The sequence below is a fragment of the Hylobates moloch genome, unplaced genomic scaffold (assembly GCF_009828535.3).
Source record: "Hylobates moloch isolate HMO894 unplaced genomic scaffold, HMol_V3 SCAFFOLD_1, whole genome shotgun sequence".
In the NCBI taxonomy this organism is placed as follows: domain Eukaryota; kingdom Metazoa; phylum Chordata; class Mammalia; order Primates; family Hylobatidae; genus Hylobates; species Hylobates moloch.
The window spans coordinates 199,103,806-199,124,784 of record NW_026652276.1 but is presented as its reverse complement, the minus strand read 5'-3'; the positions used below and the strand labels follow the sequence as shown (position 1 = coordinate 199,124,784).

General features: G+C 36.0%; 1 protein-coding gene across 2 annotated transcripts; it reads right to left on the bottom strand.

Moving 5' to 3' along the window:
• Window positions 1-415: 415 nt before the first annotated feature.
• ANKRD7 (ankyrin repeat domain 7) lies at window positions 416-17,926 on the bottom strand. 2 transcript variants are annotated; one of them, XM_058426200.1, is made up of 8 exons: window positions 17,618-17,926; window positions 14,375-14,434; window positions 7,872-7,986; window positions 7,543-7,716; window positions 6,279-6,385; window positions 5,501-5,638; window positions 2,425-2,510; window positions 416-782 (listed from the first exon to the last, which is right to left on the bottom strand). In XM_058426200.1, the coding sequence occupies exons 1-7, from the start codon at window positions 17,794-17,796 to the stop codon at window positions 2,462-2,464; spliced, it is 822 nt and encodes a 273-aa protein (XP_058282183.1). In that variant the 5' UTR covers window positions 17,797-17,926; the 3' UTR covers window positions 416-782; window positions 2,425-2,461. The 2 variants fall into 2 exon arrangements, with proteins under 2 accessions (XP_058282183.1, XP_032617447.2); XM_032761556.2 differs by lacking the exon at window positions 14,375-14,434 and having other exon boundaries at window positions 17,618-17,925.
• Between the last annotated feature and the right edge of the window lie 3,053 nt (window positions 17,927-20,979).

Below are 20,979 nucleotides of genomic sequence, written 5' to 3'. Positions count from 1 at the left end.
AAGCAGTGACTGAGGTCCCGTGAGGAGTTGTCCTAGGCAGTAACTAAAGGAAAAAGGGTCTTATAGGGAACTCTTCTGAAGCCAGACCACACTTGATGTGTTTAAGCTATAGCAAAGAGCACAGTGAAAACTGTGAACAATGTATTGTGTTTTCAAGAAGAAAAATGTAAAATTGGAAATTCTCTTTGAGGAAAAACAAACTAAGCAAATTTTAAAATACTACAAAACATGCCAAAAATTTAACAAATGTTTTGTTTGGGTAATGAGACTTTGAGTGATGCATTTTCTTTTTTCTTTTCTATAATACCCAAGTTTTCTGAATATATATTATAGTACTATAGTGTTTCTAAAAAATCAAAAAGGTTTTACCAGTGAAAATACTTGTAAATAAAAGATAATTTTGATTTACACAGGATTATTTATAATGTTTTCCTTCATTTTGTAGCCAAAATGTATTTTTATTTTATTTAAATGTTTTAATACACGCCTAACACAGTTTACTCATTATTATTCCATTCAATATTTTGACACAAATTTTTTTCTGCCTATATATTGAACACAAATTTATCTTTTCAGCTGATGGTTCACAATATAGATGTTTATCTTTTAAAATTTCTTCATGTCTTCTAACGTGAAAAAAAAAAATCCCATCCAATTAACAAACTTTTCTTCAACTGGCTAGTCAGCAAAAATATTATAATAGTTCACTTAACGGTTCTTTCAAAATACATTTTTTCCAATTCAAGGAAGCAGCAAAGAAATTGTAGAAATGGGTTCCATATCTAGGAAACAAATGATATTTATAATGTCTTCACTTATGTCTAAATATTTCCATTTCCACATGTATTTCTTAAATTATATGCCTCAGCTACAACACAATTATAATTTAGCATTTCTATATCTAATAGTAATTTTAAAATGATTAAGTAGTCCCTTTTGAATCTGACAGAAATATAACTTTTTACGTTCACCATTTTTGCAACATCTTTTGGTAATTTTCTTGACACAATAAATCTATGCTTTAAAATATTAATTAACATTTCACTATGAACTGTGAACAAACTTGCCAGAATAAAATGACTGAGCCTGGTTTTAACTGTCTACCCTCAAGAGGCACTCAAAATGTAGCAATGATTTTTCTGTAGTTTCTACTGCTTTAGTTCCCTTAAGAAACGAAGTATAAATCACAGAAATTCTTCACTTCTTAGAGCTGCATAGACATTTAAAAGAGAGAGAGAAGTGCAGGAGAAGAAGAAATAAGAGTATACATTAAGAGTAATTCAGAGGGCCAGGCACAGTGGCTCATGCATGTAATTACAGCACTTTGGGAGGCCGAGGCTGGCAGATCTCCTGAGGTCAGGAGTTCGAGACCAGCCTGGAAAACATGGTGAAACCCCATCTCTACCAAAAATACAAAAATCAGTTGGGCATGGTGGTGGAGCCTGTAATCCCAACTACTTGGGAGGCTGAGGCAGGAAAATCGCTTGAACCCAGGAGGCAGAAATTGCAGTGAGCTGAGATTGCATCACTGCACACTCTGGCCTGGGTGACAGAGTGAGACTCCACCTCAAAAACAGAAAAAAAAAAAAAAAAAAAAAGGTAATTCAGAGAAATTCTCCCTTAAGTTTATTCACCTGGAATTGATAGGACCAAACATTGTTGTAAGCATTATCACTATAGATTTGTGGGGATGGGGGATGGAGAGGGCTTGAACAGTTGCGAATTTATATGATCTTCTATTGCCTCCACACTCCTTCTATGTACTTTTTATTTTCTTCCATTTTACACTGGGGGTGAATTGTAGTGCAGGAGTCTGCTTGCTAGTGAATACAGAGGAGAGTTCTAAAAGTTTTCCTCTCATCCAACAAAACAAGTCAGTGTAAAACATACTTGTCAATAAAAGCTATTTTTTACAGACCTAAATAACTGTATATATTCTTGCAAATGAATAACAAAATTTTATTTTAGTTGATGCACAGTAAATTCAATTCTTTACAAATATTGTTACTTTCTTTAAAATTTTATATAATTATTTGGTGTATCTTATATTAAATACTATCAACAGTGCTTATTTAATGTATTTTTACAATAAAATTAAAATTTTTATGATAGTTTTTCATCTATGAAAATATATATGTGCAAAAATTTTCTTATAGCTAGACATGAGACAACGGGTTAAAAAATGATCTTGATCATTAAGCATATTTTTACATTACATCTTTACATTTTCAGCCAACACAGTGTCAGAATATTTTAATCACAAATATTCTTAAGAATAGTTCTTAAAAATATTTGACATTTCAAAATAATAAAAAATTTCCATTTTAAAATTAAATGTTACTTAAGACAGTTGTTTCCTTTCCTAAAAAATTAACAAATAAAAAGCAACAAGAAAAAAAACACTAATCCAGTTAGCAATCTTACCTTCCTTTAGTCACACGTAGTGCCAAGAATAAGGTGTCTATTTAGCATGTTTCTTCTTTCCATGGCTCGCAGTGAATTGTGGGTATCTATTCATAAAGGAAATTATGTGTGAATGCCAGCATGCATAGAAATTTAATTCCTAACATATAAGTATCAAATCAAAACCTTACACGCCAGCCAATGCTGCCCCAAGAATGTAACACACTTGAGGACAAGCTTCCTCTTGAGCCAACTCTGTCAACAGACACCACTTTTATTTCATGTATTCCCATTCTCTGGCACCTCTTTTCTTCCTGCTATCACAAATATGATTTTTTTTAAAGCCACTATCAAGATAGTAAAAATGGCTTTAATTTATAGTTGGTGTATTCATTTCCTAGAGGTGCCATAACAAAACACCACAAATGCGGCAGCTTAAACAGAAACTATTTTTCTCATAGTTCTGTCGGCTGCACATTTATTGAGGTGCCAGTAGGGTAGGCTTTCTCTGAGGTCCTTAAGGGAAAATCTGTCCCAGGCATTTATTTGCCTTTTAGATAACTATTCTTTAGATTAGTGATCCCCAACCTTTTTGGCACCAGGGACTGACGCTGTGGAAGGCAATTTTTCCACAGAAGTGGGGGGACAGGGGTGTTTCAGGATGAAACTGTTCCACCTGATATCATCAAGCACTAGTTAGATTCTCATAACTAGATCCTTTGCAAAGTGGTTCACAAGAGGGTTCGTGCTCCTATGAGAACCCAATGCCTCCGTTTATCTGACAGGAGGCGGAGCTCAGGCGGTATTGCTTGATGGCCTGCGGCTCACCTCCTGCTGTGCTGCCCGGTTCCTCACAGGCCACAGACCAGGTCTGGTCCATGGCGCAGAGGTTAGGGACACCTGCTTTAGGTGACTGCCCTTTAGATGATTTTTCATATAAGTCATCCCTCTGAGCGTGAGCACCCCTGTGTCTCTCTGCATGTTCTAACCTCCCCTTTTTATAAGGACCCAGGTTAGAAATTAAATTAGGGCCAACCCTAATGGCCTCACTTTAACTTAAACACCCCTTTAAAGGCTCTATCTCCAAAAATGGTCACATTCACAGGTACTAGGCCACGGGCTTTCACGTGTGAATTTCAGGGGGAAATTCAGCCCACAGCTCTCAGGTTTTATAGTAAATTAACAAAGTGAAGACAATTAACTCAGTCAGGGACTGAAACACGTCCAGTGATGAATATACTTTTGCTCCATGACAGAAAAGAGCCATATGGCTTCTGAATTTTAATGAGAGAAATGAAGAAATGCATGGGTTATGGCTAACCATAAAATAAATACTTAAATAGAATTCCTTCATTTGGAAGTGTTTCACTAATTTTTTAAAACTATGTGAGGAATATTGTCTATGCTTCCACTTTACTAAGCCATAGAATCCACGTAGATTCTACATAGAGAGCCAACAAATGATGTTATGAAGCAGCACATACTTAAGTACGTTACATAGGCAACAGCTACTTGAGCAACAAAGTCACAATTACAGAAAGCTTAGTTCCCACTGCAAAAGAGGGGCAAATACTGTGAAAGGACAAGGGGAATTAGACTGTAGTTTTGAAGAGTCACTTGTAATTTTTATTAAATGTTGATCATTTCCACATCCTAGAGGTAATTGCTTAATCATTAGGAAGTTGCTTTTCTTCCCTTTCACCTCTTTGAAAAAAAAGAAAAAAATGTAATTATCTTACAATTTTCGACATTGAAAATATGAATCTATTAAGAGGACAAAAACTTCATGGTCAATATGTTTGTATTTTAAAATTAATGATGGAGCAATCTACAAAAAGAATTTTCTGTTCTAAAAGCCATTTGGGGGAGATAAAGGAAGATTGTAAGATTTCCTTCTCATCAAACTATCCAATAATGCCTTCATGAGACTTGCTTACATATATGTAAATAAGTATTTTAAATATACAAGTTCTGTTTTTGACCAATAGATACATTACTAAACAGATACATGTGTCTTCTAGTTTCATATACACTTTTTAAGTGATGGAAAAAAATCATACATAAAAGAAACATTAGGGATCCCTTTTGTAGAGTGAAGAATCCTTTTATAGTTTGGATATTCACCAATAATTTACGTGTTTATTTCATTTAAGATTTTATGCATATGGTCTGCTTAAACCAAAGTAAAACAAAGTACACATGTTCCGTATTACAAAGATGAAAATATTATATTTATTCAATTATGGTTCATGCATTTAATAGAATAAAAATTATTTTGTGTCTAAAGTTAAATCAAGACTAAACATCTGTATGTATATGTGATTATTTTTCTTCCCTCCCACCTATGCTTTTCATATGGAATTAATGATTAAAAAGTATTCCTAAAATGTGAATAAAGCAGTGGAAGAAGAATAATAAAAACTGAAAAAAATGCCTACTTATAATTTTAAATTGCTTTTAAAATAAAATTATAGAGAAAATACCTTGTATGTTATTTTACTTCATTAAGCTATAAATTAAATTAGCTACAAATTATCTATAAGTTAAATTGATAAGCTATAAATTAAATTTTTGTGTATCATATGTAATTTTCTCATTAACTATTAAAAATCAGAACTTTGTATTCATACAGGTAAATAGTTTTTCTTTTGGGTGTAAATAGAGCATACTTTAGAATTCTGAACACTTATCAAACTAAGGTTAGCTAATGAAATGTTAACAATAATATTCAAAACATGAATACAATCCATATATTAATAATATCTAAAGGCAATGAAAGGCTTTGTGTGAATGAATCATCTTTTGTCCAACTCTATCACCTATATGTTTTATTAATGGCTATCTTACAAGTGTCTAAATCCCTGTCCCGGCACATTTCCAATGCTCCTGCCTCTGGTAGTTGATTTGCATATTCAGCCCATCTGTAGCCCTTATATTGATTGAACCCACAAACAGAGAAAATCAAGAATCCCTGCACAGATTTGTATGTGGTTACCCCTACTGTTGAGCCTATTCCAGCCTTGTACTTTGGGGCTTAGGCTTTGATCTTTATAATCAAACCCCATACAGTTGTTAAAAGACATGCAGTATCACTTACACGGTAAAACCAAAGAAATAAACATATTCCTCAGCTGTGAATCCACGAGTATCTTTGCAACATAATTCCACACCTTGCCGAAGAAGATGATTTACTGAACATGTTGGTTCACCACTGACAGCAAGCATAAGTGCTGTTCTGGAGCAAGAGATAGAAATGGATGCCCATGTAAAGATCTTAAACATGCCTAATTTTAAAAATTCAGTCTTCTCAATTTACTACTCAAATGTAGGACCTCTATCAGAAAGAGTCAAGGCAAGAATGTAAAAAGTACAGCAGATCTGCTCAAAAAAGTTTGCCAGTCACAGATCATATCATGGAGTCTAAACATGAATAGTACCTAGGAAGCAGCTAGCTCAATCATTTTCAATCTCTTCTTCCTGGAAGCCTAGTGTTTTCAAAAATACGTCTCAAAATTCCATGAAGGAATGTGTCTTCAGACTTTGGGTCCCCTGACCCCATTTAACTACAACAGTTGGTCATCTATGTAAGAGTCTAATGTTAAATTCTAATAATAAATGATAAATAATAATAATAACCAATTGATACCTGGCCCAACTGATTTTACAAAGGGAAAAATAAATCCTAAAAGTTTAGGTAATCTGTCCAAAAGCATGTGAGCATACATCCTATGGGTCTTATGGTTCTATATTTTCCCAATATCATATATATTGTGTTTTGTGGACACACACACACACACACACACACACATACACATACACACACATAATCCTATTAGGTAGCTCTAGTTATGTGCTATCTTATTTATTAATTATACCTTTGATAATTATCTGAAGCATTCACATCAGCCCCTTTCTCCAGAAGAAATTTTACCATTTTTGGATTATTGTTAGTAACGGCAACTAATAGTGGAGTACACCCATCCTGAAAAAATTATTTAAAAATGATTAAAATATTGTAGCAAATTTTCATGCTCTTTAAAGTTCAACTTTAAATATGTGTGCATAAGAACTTCTGAATATACAATTTAACTCTTAAAAGATCTTAATACATAAAAAAATGTGATTTCAAAGACCAAGAAAACAAATCAGGGTTGAGCCAGACAAAAAAATTAAAGTTTCTATTTTAGGCTTAATTCAAATTGTAGGTAAGAGCAGCCTAGACTAAGTAAGTGATGAGCACCTAGCATTTAATGTAAGCATTGCATACCATCAATTCACATTTCACAATATTGTCACATTCAGATTTCCACTGGGTTTCATTTAAACTTCCCAGGCTGACACTTATTTTGGCTGTCATGTAGACAAAATATCAGTAAAGTATCAATATGCTTTTTTTTTTTTTTTTTGAGACAGAGTCTTGCTCTGTTGCCCAGGCTAGAGTGCAGTGGAGCAATCTTGGCTCACTGCAAGCCCCGCCTCCCAGGTCCACGCCATTCTCCTGCCTCAGCCTCCCGAGCAGCTGGGACTACAGGCGCCCGCCACGACGCCCAGCTAATTTTTTGTACTTTTAGTAGAGATGGGGTTTCACTGCGTTAGCCAGGATGGTCTCGATCTCCTGACCTCGTGATCCACCCGCCTCGGCCTCCCAATGTGCTGGGATTACAGGCGTGAGCCACCATGCCCGGCTCAATATGCTTTTTAAAAAAATTCATCGGCTATTCATAATGCCTCAATAGAAGAGTTAGATTAATTTTAATATTGTGTGATTTGCTATTTCAACTCTGTTGTTATTATTCATGAGTATATCAATAAAATAGAAAAAAGGTGGGTTTTATGATTTTTATCAATACCCAGTTATAAGAGAATTAAATATTCCTCATTTGTTATGGCCTGTTAAACAATTATAGTTGTTAAATATAGTGTTTCTTTGGAGGTCAGGATTACAATCTGCAATAAAATAAAGACTTCAAGAGAAGAAAAATTTTATCAGTTTTTGATAATCTCTTCTCTTTCTCCCCAATTTTAGTTTGGAAAATTCATGCTTTATATAACATATATTTCAACATAGATGAATTATCTGAAATATGCTCTTCAGTTGCTTTCTAAAATATAGGATTTTTTTCTTTAATAGAAAACTACCTTATTTTTCATTTCAAGATCAGCTTCATATTCAAGCAGTTTTCCAACTAATGACAAACTTTGACCACAAACAGCATAGTGAAGAGCAGTATTATAATGAATATCCCTCAGATCTGGGTCTGCACCACAGTTTAGAAGAATAGTAGCACAATCCTCATTTTGACACTGTACTGCCTGTTAATGCAACAAGAGTAGATGAGTAACCAATTTACTACTTGGGATATGATAAATTAATGTTTGATACTATGTTTTAAAACATGAAAAATCAACAAAAGTTAACTAGGAGAACTCAAACACATTCCAATTGAAAAAGAAAAATTATGGCATACCTTAATCAATGGGGATTTGTTTTCACTATCCAGGACATTTATTTTGCATCGTTGCTCAATTAGGAAAAGTACAACATGTGTATGTCCATTAGCACAGGCTAGGTGCAAAGGCGTTCTATGTCAATAAAACAAAACACAAAGTTAGAGATAAGTCTTCGTTTGAGAAGTTACTTGTTTTACCCAAAAACAAGCCAGATTGTACATTGGTAAGGTACTTGCTTCATGCACATATTTCTATTTAAACAAATGTACATTAATTACAATTACCTTTTATTGAACTTTCAGGGCTGCGCAAGTGTGTTGAAGATTATATTTCACTTCAAGAAAAACTTAACTATAATGAGATGAAAATAGGTTTTTTAAAAAATACCAAAATGATATCTGGGCCTTGGAAAAGATAATAAAGTTAGGTATCACAATAAAATTTAGAAATTATATTTAAAACCTGAAATACATCTAATAGGTAACAGGAGGAAAGGATATTACTTAATCAATGACATGCTATACCTAATTGTGTGTTTTTCTTTATTTACTCAGTGATTAAAGTTGGCATTTGTTTCTGAGAAGTAAAAGGTGAATGCCTAAGTACTCTCTAAGTTGTAGCTCTTAACTCTATTTTAAGTTATTACACTAATTTCTACTTCTAAAGAACCCTATTCTAGGTAGCCTACCAGAAACCATACACACATTCATGAATTATGACAGAAGACTAATTAGAGCCATTTAAATTTTGCAGTTTTTAGCCTGGACTGGCCCTCAATAAACATTTATCTACTTCTAAGGTGATATCATTATAGCCTTGTTTTTAGATAATTTTATAATACCAAGGCTACATATAAATAATCCATGTTCCAAACAAGAAACTTATTTATTTTCCTTGTTTCACTTTAGCTCCTCAGAAGTACTCTATGGGTACCTAAATAGACCTGCTACTGACACACAGGAGTAGCAAAAAGGTGAACCTCAAAAATAAGATAACTACTTAAAAATAAGGTAATTTTCAAAAAGATAAAACCTATACACAATTACTTATCATCTCTGGCAATAAACCAAGAAAATATAAAAACAGTTCAAAAAAATTGGAGAAAGCTAAAATTCTAACTAAGTTTACCTGAATGTAATCTCTGGAAGGCAAGACTGTAATACAACTACAATATAAAAAGCCAAATTTTAACCAATTATATTATTATTTAGCTAAAGAGAGAGCACAGTCAGGAAGAGGACAGTCAGCTAACATAACTAAATAAAACCTGAAGTTATAATTAATTAACATACTTCATGGAAAAGACAATCTGAATTTAAGGAATGAACAAAGAAGTACTTTGTTGTAGGACAAAAATGATTCATCAAACAACATGGTCTAAATTATGTTTCCCTCAAAACTATCCACCTTACTTTACTGTGATTCCATCCTTACCAAGCAAATTTCTGATGACTAATTTCTCAGTAATCCTGATACAATGAAGCACTGATTAACCTTTCTGTTCACATTTACAGTTTGGCTTAAGGGTGAAATTCCTTATGTAATAGGAGTTTTCAGAGCCCTCAATCCAAACATAACACAGGGCTAAATAGCTTTAAGCCCACCAAAGATAAGCCCTTGCAGTAGATAGCAAATCCTGGCAAACATTTTGATGTGTCTCCTTCATCTGCCATTACACGTATCTTGAGAATTTAGTTTCAAGGAACTTTGGTGGTTTCCACCCAATTTTTAGATCTGCCTCTCCCTCCAACTCCAATTTTTTAACTAATTTAAAATAAATACATAAAATTACACACACACACACACACACACACACACACACACACACACACACTGCTCTTACTAAGAGAAAGTAAATGAATTCCCAATAGGTCCTCCACAAATAGCTGCTGCACCCTGCTGTATACCTCGCTCTTCCACCAACTGAATCTAAAACCTTCAGTAACAAATCTCATAAAAAAATGTCATGGCTCATAGTAATAGCTCCAAGAACTTAGGAAATCAGCCACAAATTCAATAAAATAAAATAGCCATGAAAGATTCCACTTTCAAAGGAGGTATTGAACAATACAGCCTGGGGTCATTTATACAAAATCTGAAAATAAGAATTACTCTAGCTTTGAGCATGCACAAAACACTAAAAAGTTCACAATATTCACTCAAACCGTCAATCTTGCAAAGAAGATTTTTACTTAGAATATCTGACATCCTTTTAAAGCAGTTATCTTAGTTTAAAAAAAAAACAAAATGTTTTAAAAACCATACAGATTTAACATTTACATTCATTTTATTTTAAATTTTAGATTTAAGTGTCCTTAAATTTTAGAGCTCACAATTGGAGCAAGCAGCAAAAAAAAAAAAAATTTGTCATGGCCACTTATCTATATGTTTACACATATAATGTAAATGCTTCGAGGCCAATAGGAATGCTTTTCCACTTAATGTCAAAAACAAAGGCCATTCTATTTCTTGAAACAGTTGAATGCAAAAAGTCTATTTACAGATATCTTAGAGAAACATTTTAAAATCAATATTATTCCATTTGTCAAAAATCCTTAACTTTCATGAATACATTATACTCCCAATTTAAGACTTTAGTTTATATTGTTACTTCTTAACTCATGGTACTTAATCTAATCAGAAATCTAAATTCCTGTGAAGCTTAGTATTGGTTTCTAGGTTTTCAGGCTAACCGATGTCATTTTGTTTCATTCAAGTTCTATTTTCTCCCAGACTCTCACTCTCTCATATATCGATGGAAAAATTGTCAGCATAGACTGTGGACAGGTGATGAATGATCAGATACCAGAAATCTCAAATTGAACTTTAGCAAAAGGGATGACTCAGATGAGTGTCAAGGTTGAAAGATTACTTTGAAAGCTGAAGTGAAAAGTGTTATCTGCTAGACAGAGTACAGGGCCCGGGCACAGCTGTAGCCTTCAATTGAGTCTCATCATGAGAATGCCCTTTTTAAGTGACATTCTTGGGCTCTTGATAACTTAGAGTTCAGGGTGAGTGAAAGAGAAGTAACCAAGGAAGCTAACTCACACTGGGTCATTTATTTTCATCTCTAGGCTGGGCACTTTCGATGTAATCTAGGTTTGAGTAGTATGGTTGAAGGTATTAATTTAGAATTGGGCCTCCACTCACCAAGTTATGTATAGATCTTAAGGGCTTTTTTATTAAAAACCATAGAAGTGATTTTATAGCAGGAGAGATATTAAACATCTCCAATTCATTTTCAAACTTAATCGGCACAGTGCTCTTGAAATAAAAACAAAAATAGAAGCTAACTACGCAGAGCACATTAACAGGGAGCTATTCTGATTTAATAAGATGCCTGCAACAGAGCTTTGCAGATCTTTGTTTAGAAAACACTAATCGAGTAGTAGCTCTAGTTTGAAAGATGAGACTGAAGGTATCTCTGCATCATACAGATGTAGAGAAGGCCTCAAACTCAGATTTTGACTCTCAGAACAATGTTTTTCCTACTAGGCCACTATGGCTTCCTGAACTATCTGCTTATGCTATTTCCCCGTCCCTTTTTTTTCTTTTTTACCAGAAATTCTAATTTTTAGTATCATTTTTTTTACTGGAAAACATATCTAAAAATATTACTTCCATTAGGCCATTAATATGCACATATGTTTACATGAGGTTTCAGAGACCTTAAGCACAACGCTTCCAAAATGAGTCTGTGAAACATTTGATAAAACATTTACCTTATTAAAAATTCAAACAAAACAAATAGTTCCCAATGACCATCTCACTCTACTTTCCTCTGCCCACATTTCATCTCTCTCGGAAATAGCAATTTAAGTATATGTCCTTTAATATTTTATCTTTCTCATTTTCAGTATCTCTCTACACACACACACACCGTTCAAACAGAAATACACAGTTTGAGATTTTTTTCATTCAGCTTTATCAAGGTGTAATTTATAATAAAATTAAAGTGTACAATTTTATGAATTTTGACTAGTCAATTTATAGTCAATTCTTTGCAGTCAATTCTTTCCCCTCCCCCCATATCTAAAACCACTGGTAACTATTAATTTACATTATGTCACTATCCTTTTTTTTAGATTCGGGGTGTACATATGCAGGTTTGTTACATGGGTATCTTGCATAATGCTGTGCTTCTGCTGAACTCATTACCCAAATAGTGAACATAGTATCTAATAGGTAGTTTTTCAACTCTCATGCCCATCCCACCATTCCCCCATTTGGAGTCCCTAGTGTCTATTATTTCCACCTTTATGTCCATGTGATAGAGATAATTTCATATCTTCTTTGTCAATTTGGATGCCTTTTATTTCTTTTGCCTGATTTTTCTGGCTAGGACTTCCAGTACTATGTTGAATAGGAGTGGTGAGAGCAGACATCTTTGCTTTATTTCAGTTCTTAGGAGGAATGCTTTCAACTTTTCCACATTCAGTATGATGTTGGCTGTGTGTTTGTCATAGATGTTCCTTATTATTTTGAGGTATGTTCCTTTGATGCCTAGTTTGTCGAGGGTTTTTATCATGAAGGGATGTTGGATTTTATCAATGTTTTTCCTGCAACTATTGAGATGATCATCTGATTTTTGCTTTTAATTCTGTTTATGTGGTGAATCACATTTATTGATTTGCATATATTGAACCATCCTTGTATACCTGGAGTAAAACCCACTTGATTGTGTTGAATTATCTTTTTGATGTACTGCTGGATTTGGCTTGTTAGTATTTTGTTGATGATTTTTGTGTCTATGTTCATCAGGAATATTGGACTGTAGTTTTCTTTTTTTGTTGTTTACTCTATGCTACAGTGCTTTTACCTTTTCTAGAATTTCATGTAAATGGAGTCATTTGTGTCTGGTTTCTTTCAGTTAACGTGACACTTTCAAGATTCACCCATATTTTTGCACATATCCATAATTCATTGCATTTATTGCTGAATAGTATCTTTAAGTTATCCTATTTATATGTGAATGTATGTATGTATTCATACTTTCATTCATTTATTTTAAAAATATTAAGCCCTCACTATGGCTAGGCAGGGTTCTAGGTGATGAGGATATATCAGCAAACAAAACATATGCAAATACCTGCTTTTATAAATCATACGTGTTAGTAGAAGAGGTAAACAACAATTTAAAAGATAAAAAGTACATCAGACAATATTAAGTTCTAAAGAGAAAAGCAGGGAAGAAGGGTAGGAAATGTCAGTGAGGAGAAAGGGTACAACTGTAGGTAAAGAGTAGCCAGGGAAGGCCTCACTAGTAAGGTAACAGTTGAATAACACCTAAAGGAAGTGAAAGAGCAAGTCATATGACTATCTGAGGGAAAAGCACCCCAGGCAGAGGGACCAGCAAGTCCAAAAACCCTAATGCATGTCTTGCATTTCTGTGGAACAGTAAGAAGGCCAGTGTAGCTGGAGGTAAATGAATGAAAGGAAGAGTTGTAGGAGGTAAGATCAGACAAGTAACAGGGTGAAGATGAAGATCATATAGGGTTGTATGAGACACTGGATGGATCTGGCTTTTACCCCTAGTAAGATGGGAAGTGACTGTAAGTTGTGAAAACAAGGAATAATATCATTTGACATACATTACACAGGATCATTCTGACTGCTGTGTTGAGAATAAGCTGAAAAGGGGAAAGTGTAGTTAAGTGGCCACTGTAGTAATTCTAGTTAAGACATAATGGTGGCTTTGACTATGGTAGTACTTATAAAGGTGGCAAGAAATGCTTGGATGTTAGATTTATTTGGAAAGAGGAGCCAATAAGATTTGCTGTTTAATCAAATGGACGTGAAGGAATTAGAGGAATCAAAAATATTCTAGAATTTCAGCCTTAAGCAATTGAAAGATAACATTTGGCATTTATAGAAAAAGAAAAGGCAGGTCAGAAGTGGAATAACAGGATCTTAGTTTGAGAATGTTTGAGACCTCAGTTTGAGAAAGCTAAGTAGTGATGTGATGGAGCTAGTGGTTCTTACAAGCTAACTGTTAAATTTTCAGGAATTTTGCAAGCCAGTTGATATCACATTGGTAGCTTAAAATTGGCCACAATTTACAAACTGTATGAATCAGGGTTTTCCCTCTTTCCCTCCCCTACCCATTAAGGGCCTGTTATTAAACATTTATTAGCATACCAGTGAATATTATATATCCAAGTATAAATGTAGGCAGCAAGAGGTCTGGTTGGCTGGAGATTAAAAGTTGGAAGGCACTGGAATATATATATTTAAAGCTAATCTCTCTCTTCACCAGGAGAGTGAAGATAAAAGTAGAGAGAGAATCATTTCTGGTGGAATTCCTTAAGTGTTTACAATTCAGGAAGATGAAGAGAAACCAGCAAAGGAGTGTCAAAAGAAGTGTCCACAGAATTAGGAGAAATGCCAGATGGCCCCAGTGTTCTGAAAGACAATATTTCGAATACCACTGATATGGCAAATAAAATACTTTGCTGACATGCCAGCAAGGTAAGACTAAAAACTGACCCCTGAATGAAGTCACATTGAAGTTATTAATTACCTTATAAAGTTATTCAGTGGAGTGGTGTAGGATAAAAGCCATCTAGAAGATTGGACAACACTGTTTTTGTTCAAAAAAAAAGAAAAGTCATAATACTACCAGTAAGGTAAATACAAATCCTTTTCCTAACCGTATAGTTTTCACTTACCCAACTGTGATGCAAGATGATGCTTTTCATACCCTATGACTTGAAAACTCCCAAAAATATTTTAAGGCAGCCACAGATAGTACATATTTACTGTTACTAATGCCAAACACCTTTGTTTCTTAATATGTATTAATTTTCGCAGCAAGTGGTTGTTAATGGGTTTGTTTGAAGATATTATGTAACTGAGGAAATTTTTCATAAGTGATCCACATTAAAAAGATTAACCAGAGTGATGTCAGCAATATGACAGAGTAGGAAACCCTGAAGTACCTTTCCTCACAACAAACACACCAATTCAGCAACAGTGTAAGGACAAACTACCTTTGTGAAAACTCAGAAACTAATTGAAAGTCTCCTGCACCCTGAGAGAATACAAAACTAGAGGCACTAGAACTAAGAGAGAGATTCAGAACACCCTCTTGCTGAAGATCCTTCCTCCAACACAGGGCCATATGATCAGAAAGAGACTCACGAGCTCCCAGCTGTACCCAAGAGAGCAAAGGGGGTGGCTTGCCAGCACCCCAGCTTCCCCATAAACAATATGAATCCATGTTAATTATGACAACAACAAAGTTTGGGGGGAGATAAACTGTGCAGTGGCTCACGCTTGTAATCCCAGCACTTTGGGAGGCCGAGGCGGGCGGATCGCAAGGTCAAGAGATAGAGACCATGGTGAAACCCCGTCTCTATTAAAAATACAAAAAAATTAGCCGGGCGTGGTGGCGAGCACCTGTAGTCCCAGCTACTTGGAGAGGCTGAGGCAGGAGAATGGCGTGAACCCGGGAGGTGGAGCTTGCAGTGAGCCGAGATCGCGCCACTGCACTCCAGCCTGGGTGACAGAGCGAGACTCCGTCTCAAAAAAAAAAAAAATTTAGAATTTTTATATGCTATTGAACTTCAAGTGTTAGCAACTTAAAATAAACTGCTATGAGCTATTTTATGTAAGTCCCAAAGTAACCACAAAAAAAAATCTGTAGAAGTTACACAAAAAAGAAAGGAACCAAAGCACATCAATATCAAAGCACAAAATCAAGAAAATACAAAGGAAGTAAGAAAGAAAAAGACAGAGGAACTATAAGAGTGACACAAAAGCTAACAAAATAGCAAGAGTAAAACTTTCCCTATCTATAAATACTTTAAATGTAAATAGATTAAGCTCTGTAATCAAACAGTGGCTGAATAGATAAAACACAAGATGCAACTACAGTTGACCCTTGAACAGCAGGTGTTTGAACTGTGTAGGTTCACTTATACACAGATTTTTTTCAATAGCTATATTAGAAAAATTTTGGAAATTTGCAACAATTTGAAAAAACCTACAGATGAAACATGTAGGCTAAAAATATTGAAAAATTAAGAAAAGGTTATGTATGCCATGAATGCATAAAATATATGTAGATATCAGTCTATTTTATCATTTACTACCATAAAATACCAGAGACACTATGATCAACCCCTCTTCTTCCTCCTCCTCCATCTAGTCAATGTGAAGAAAACAGGATGAAGAACTTTATGATGATCCACTTCAACTTAATAGTAAATATATTTTCTCTTCCTTATAATTTTCCTAATAACTTTTTCTTTTGCTAACTTTATTGTAAGAATACAGTGGATAATACATATTACATACAAAATATATGTTAACTGTTTATGCTGTTGGTAACACTTCCAAACAATAGTAGGCTATTTATAGTTAAGTTCTGGGGGAGTCAAAAATTATTAGCAAATTTTTACTTCACAGGGGGTTGGCTCCCCACCCCAACCCCTACGTTGTTCAAGGATTAAGTGTATGTGCGCTCTATGAGAAACTCACTTTAGATTAAAGGAGAATTTGATTAACAGCGAGTTCAAATGCCTGTTTTGAAGCAGCCATTGTGCTCTCAAGTATGCCAAGATAGAGCCTAAAACTGTACTTGTTATAAAGCTAACCTGGGTATGACGCTATCTGGGCAGTCCCTCAGTTTGTCAACCCCAGCTTAACAGCAACTCTGAGTTTGGAGATTCTCAAAGTCTCTTTTAAATTGTAACCAAAGTAAGGACAGTGGTTTAACAGAGTTCATATAGCTGATTGTGTTGCATCAAGGCCCCAGGGGGCTATGAGAGATCTTTGTGACTTGACAAGTTCAATGATAATGAGTGTGGTTGATGAATAGTACGGCTTATCATATTATCCCAGAATCTGACACATTTATACAGTTGTTACACATATTTGCAGCATATATTTGGTGAGAAAATGAAATCAGATTTAAGAAAATTGGTGATGAGTAATGGGTAGCAATGAAGGGAGAAAAAAAATCATCCTCTGTCCAAATAAGTCTGTTAAGTATCAATAAACTCAGCAAGCTTCTTTTTCCAAAAATTTAAAAGTTACTTGTTTTGATGTTTCCAAGTGTTAAAATCTAACTAACCAATGTTCCAGGGGGGTCGTCTCTACTCTTTTCCTATTCTTCCATTAGCAAAATTGTACATCTTAGTGCCTGGGGATGATCTATTACCAAGAAGTAAAACAGTAAGGTGGGGAAAAGATAGACTGCCAGTGGAGACTAAACCAGTGAGAGGAGAGGATGGATTCAGGAAGGGTAGAAAATATTCAAGTAAGCATTTTTTTTTTTTTTTTTTTGAAAGGAGTCTTGCTCTGTCACTCAGGCTGGAATGCAGTGGCCCGATCTTGGCTCACTGCAACCTCTGCCTTCCGGGTTCAAGTGATTCTCCTACCTCAACCACCTGAGTAGCTGGGATTACAGGCGCCCGCCACCACGCCCCACTAATTTTTGTATTTTTGGTTAGAGACGGGGTTTCACCATGTTGGCCAGGCTGGTCTCGAACTCCTGACCTCAGGAGATCCACCCACCTCGGCCTCCCAGAGTGCTGGGATTACAGGCGTGAGTGACTGCGCCCAGCCCAGCATTTTAAAAAAATTAAATAAAAAGCCGAAAGTTGGAGTGGGACCCTCTGCCAATGGTTACCAGACAATCTCTCTTCTTTGGGAAACCGGGAGTGACAATCAGTGTCAAACAGCCCCTACTTGTCTTATTTCTGGTTGAACGACCCAGGCCCCAACCCGTCCTCCCGCGCTGGCTCTTCAGTCTGGTCACCTGTATTTTTTGTCCTGCATGTTTACATCATATTTCTTGATCTGAAAGCATTCCTTCAGCTTCTTCAAATCCCCAATTGAAGCAGCTCTGTGAAGTTTCTTTAAATCCTTTTCTAGAAGGTTGTAGCCCTGGCTGCGGGTCTCATTCTTCCTCTTCCAGAAGCTGAAAAGCTTATTCATGGCGGTGCAGGCTGCAGTCTTTCCCTCAGACCAGGATGTTTCTTGGACTCCTAGCCGTCCGCCCTGCCCCTCTGCCCTGGCACCCGGCCGGCAGCCCTCTCCAGTACCTGACGAAAGTGGAAATGCTGGAAGGGCCTCGCGCAGCCGGCCGTTATGGCAGTTACGGTCGTTATGGCTGTTAAAGTCGTTATGGTCCGGTCCTAGGGGCTCACAGACCTGCATTTTCACCTAGGACTTGGGCCTGACAGCCGCACCTGCAGTCTTCCTATTAGATCATTAACCTTGGAATAGAAACTTACCAGCTTTCTTACAAATAGCCTCTTCTCCTTCAAAAGCAGATCTAAGGGCTTGAACTTTTGCAAACTAATATCTACTTTCCTTGTGATGGGGATGGGGAGGGGTGGATCTCTTCCAGCGATCTTCCCTCCAACCTACTCCCAGCCTCTCACCTCCCTGGCCACATGCTACAAATTGTCTTTATAATAACTGCAATTCCTCAATAATCTCAATTTCATACACACTTTTTAACACTACTTCTCATATTCCAGCTCACTTTGGTCACAAAACTCCAAAAGTCCTTTGAAAATCTAACTCACTGCACCTACAGTCCATTAGTCTCATATCCTTTCCCTGGCCTGGACCCCAACACCCTGTGTCCTCACTTCACTACTTAACTAAATTCCACGGTCAATCGTCATAATCACTCCCATGCAGATACCTTCACTAGGTTTTTCCCCATTCCTTTTCTTACCTATCTGTGCCTAAACCAAAACCCTCATTAAATCTAAACTCTTTGCTCTGCCCTAAGCCACTGAAATATGACCAAAGGAAAAAACACAGTCCTGCCATCATCTTTCATTTCCAGTTCAGGAAAATCCACCTCAAATGGTCTGTTATTCTTCCTCTCTCTTCACACCTCCTTGGCTCATGGCCCTTTTTCCTGAGCCATTGAGAAAAAGATCCCATCAAAAGAGAAACTGTACCAGCTCCCAAGATATCTACCCACTTACCTGCACCTTGAAAAAAAAAAAAAAACTTTACCTCTCTCTTGTTCATATAGATGATATGTTCAAGTTTCTAGCAAAGGCCAGCACCATTCTTGCATGTACTAGACCCCATCCTCTCTAGCCTATCCAAAAACATTATTCAGTAAACCCTTCTTCCCTGCTTTAATATGTATCTTTAAAGTTTCCCTCTCTGTTAACCAATTCTTATTAGCTTAAATACATCCTAGTATTTGCCTCATCCTAAAAAAACAAACAGGAAGATTGACCACATCTCCCCCTGAAACCATCACCGCAATTGCTCTCTTTTGTGGCAAAATTCCTCAGTAGGATTGTCTAAAATGTTATAATCGGTGCTACAATTTTTCTCCCTCTGTTCTCACTTAAAGCAGTTCCCATCATCACCTTTTTGCTCCCATCACTCAATTGACACTACTTTTAAGCCAGATTGACGATGATGTCTATCACATGAAAGCTAATGGTCATTTCTGAGTTTTCATGTAAATACAGAAGCATTTGACACAGCTGACCATTGCTAACTCCTTGAAACACTTTTTTTTTTTTTTTTTGGTTTGGTTTCCAAGATATCACACTTGTCTGGTTTGATTCCTACCTCTTTAAACATTTTTTTCAATCCAATTTGTTGGTTCCTCTTTATCTTCAATTATTGGAGAGCCCCAGAATCAATCCACCAACAGCTTTTTTTATTCTTTATAAATCCTTGGAGGCATTCTCAAATTTTATCTTTTATACCTACATTTAGACAGCCAGCAAACCCTGTCAATTGTAAATACAAAATAAATTCAGAATTTTTTTATTGTATCTATATTCCCTTCTGGGTTATTACAGTCTTATGGCTTTAAATGTTATCTATATGCTACTGACACTCAAATTGAGAGTTCCAGTCTGGTTCCTCTCCTGAACTCCCAACTGATATACCCACTTGCCTATTCAATACCTGAATTTGGGTTGTTTATATTATAGACTCAATAAACATCTCACCCTTAACATGTCTAAACTGGTCTCCTCACATTCCACTCTCTTACTGTCTTTCCTACTTGAGATCGAGTAACCCTGTTCTTCCAGTTGATCAAGGCAAAAGCTTTGATGTCAACCTTGACTTTTCTCTTTCTCAAAGGCCACATCTAATCAGTTAGCAAACCCTGACTGCACTATTTCCAAAATATAAACAGAATTTGACCGCTCCTGTCAATGTATCCCAGACCAACATCATCTGTCTCGTTTGCATTACCTTTCTTTAATATTTTACACTAGAATCCTGACTGATCTTCATGCTTCTGCCCTCATACACTGCCCTTGCCCTGGTCTATTCTCAACCTACCCACCTGAATTATCCAGTTAACATACTGTCTGATGAAGTTACTTATTTGCAAAAAACTCTCCAATCATTTCTCAAATTCCTAACAGTAAGAGCTAAATGTCTTATACTGATCCACATGGCCCTGTGCAATCTGGAACCCCAATCCCATATGCCCTGCCTCCACTTTTACTTTTCTGACCTCAAGTTCTTCTTAGCCAAACTCAAATTGCTTCAACCACAGTGATTTGTTTATTTCCCAGCACACTAGGCATGTTCCTGTCTCAGGGACCCTGACCTTATTGCCCCCTCTTCCTGGAATGCTGGTCCTGCCACAATAATACAAACTCTAAGAAGGCAGCCATTTTTGTATGGTTTACTCCAGCTACTTCTCAACTCTCAGAACAGGGCTTGGCATATTAAGTGCTCAGTAAATGTATGTCAAATGAATGGATAAGTATATGAAAAATAACCTCTGCTTCTATTTGCCTTTTGAATTCTTGGATGCAATTTTGGGCACAGAGCTTTTCCTATGCTCAAATTTTTCCTACTATGGAACAAAGCTAAAAACCAGGCTGTAGTATTTAATAAAAAACTTGAGGGTGCCAGATGCAATGAGACTACAGAACTTAATGTAAAACTGGCCCATCAAATATGCCTACTTTCCAAGACCCCAGACTCCAGTCCATCTCCATAAGCGCCTCCAGAAGGCAGTGTCCTGGCCATGGGAGAGTGCCAGTTCCTATTCTACCCTTAGGGTGCTCCTGAGAGCAGGAATCTTTAAAGAGTAGTGCATAACACTCGAGTGATTAAAAAAAAAAAAAAGTGATCTGCTGGGTGGGGAAAAAAGTAAAGTACCAG

Excerpts from the sequence above, each read along its gene's own strand:
- ANKRD7 (XM_058426200.1), bottom strand. The coding sequence starts at position 17,796 with ATGAATAAGCTTTTCAGCTTCTGGAAGAGGAAGAATGAGACCCGCAGC. Across the intron at positions 5,639-6,278 it reads GCTTCAGATAATTATCAAAG|AACAGCACTTATGCTTGCTG; the intron begins GTATAATTAATA and ends CTCTTGCTCCAG. Across the intron at positions 2,511-5,500 it reads TATTTCTTTGGTTTTACCGT|ATACCCACAATTCACTGCGA; the intron begins GTAAGTGATACT and ends CTTTATGAATAG.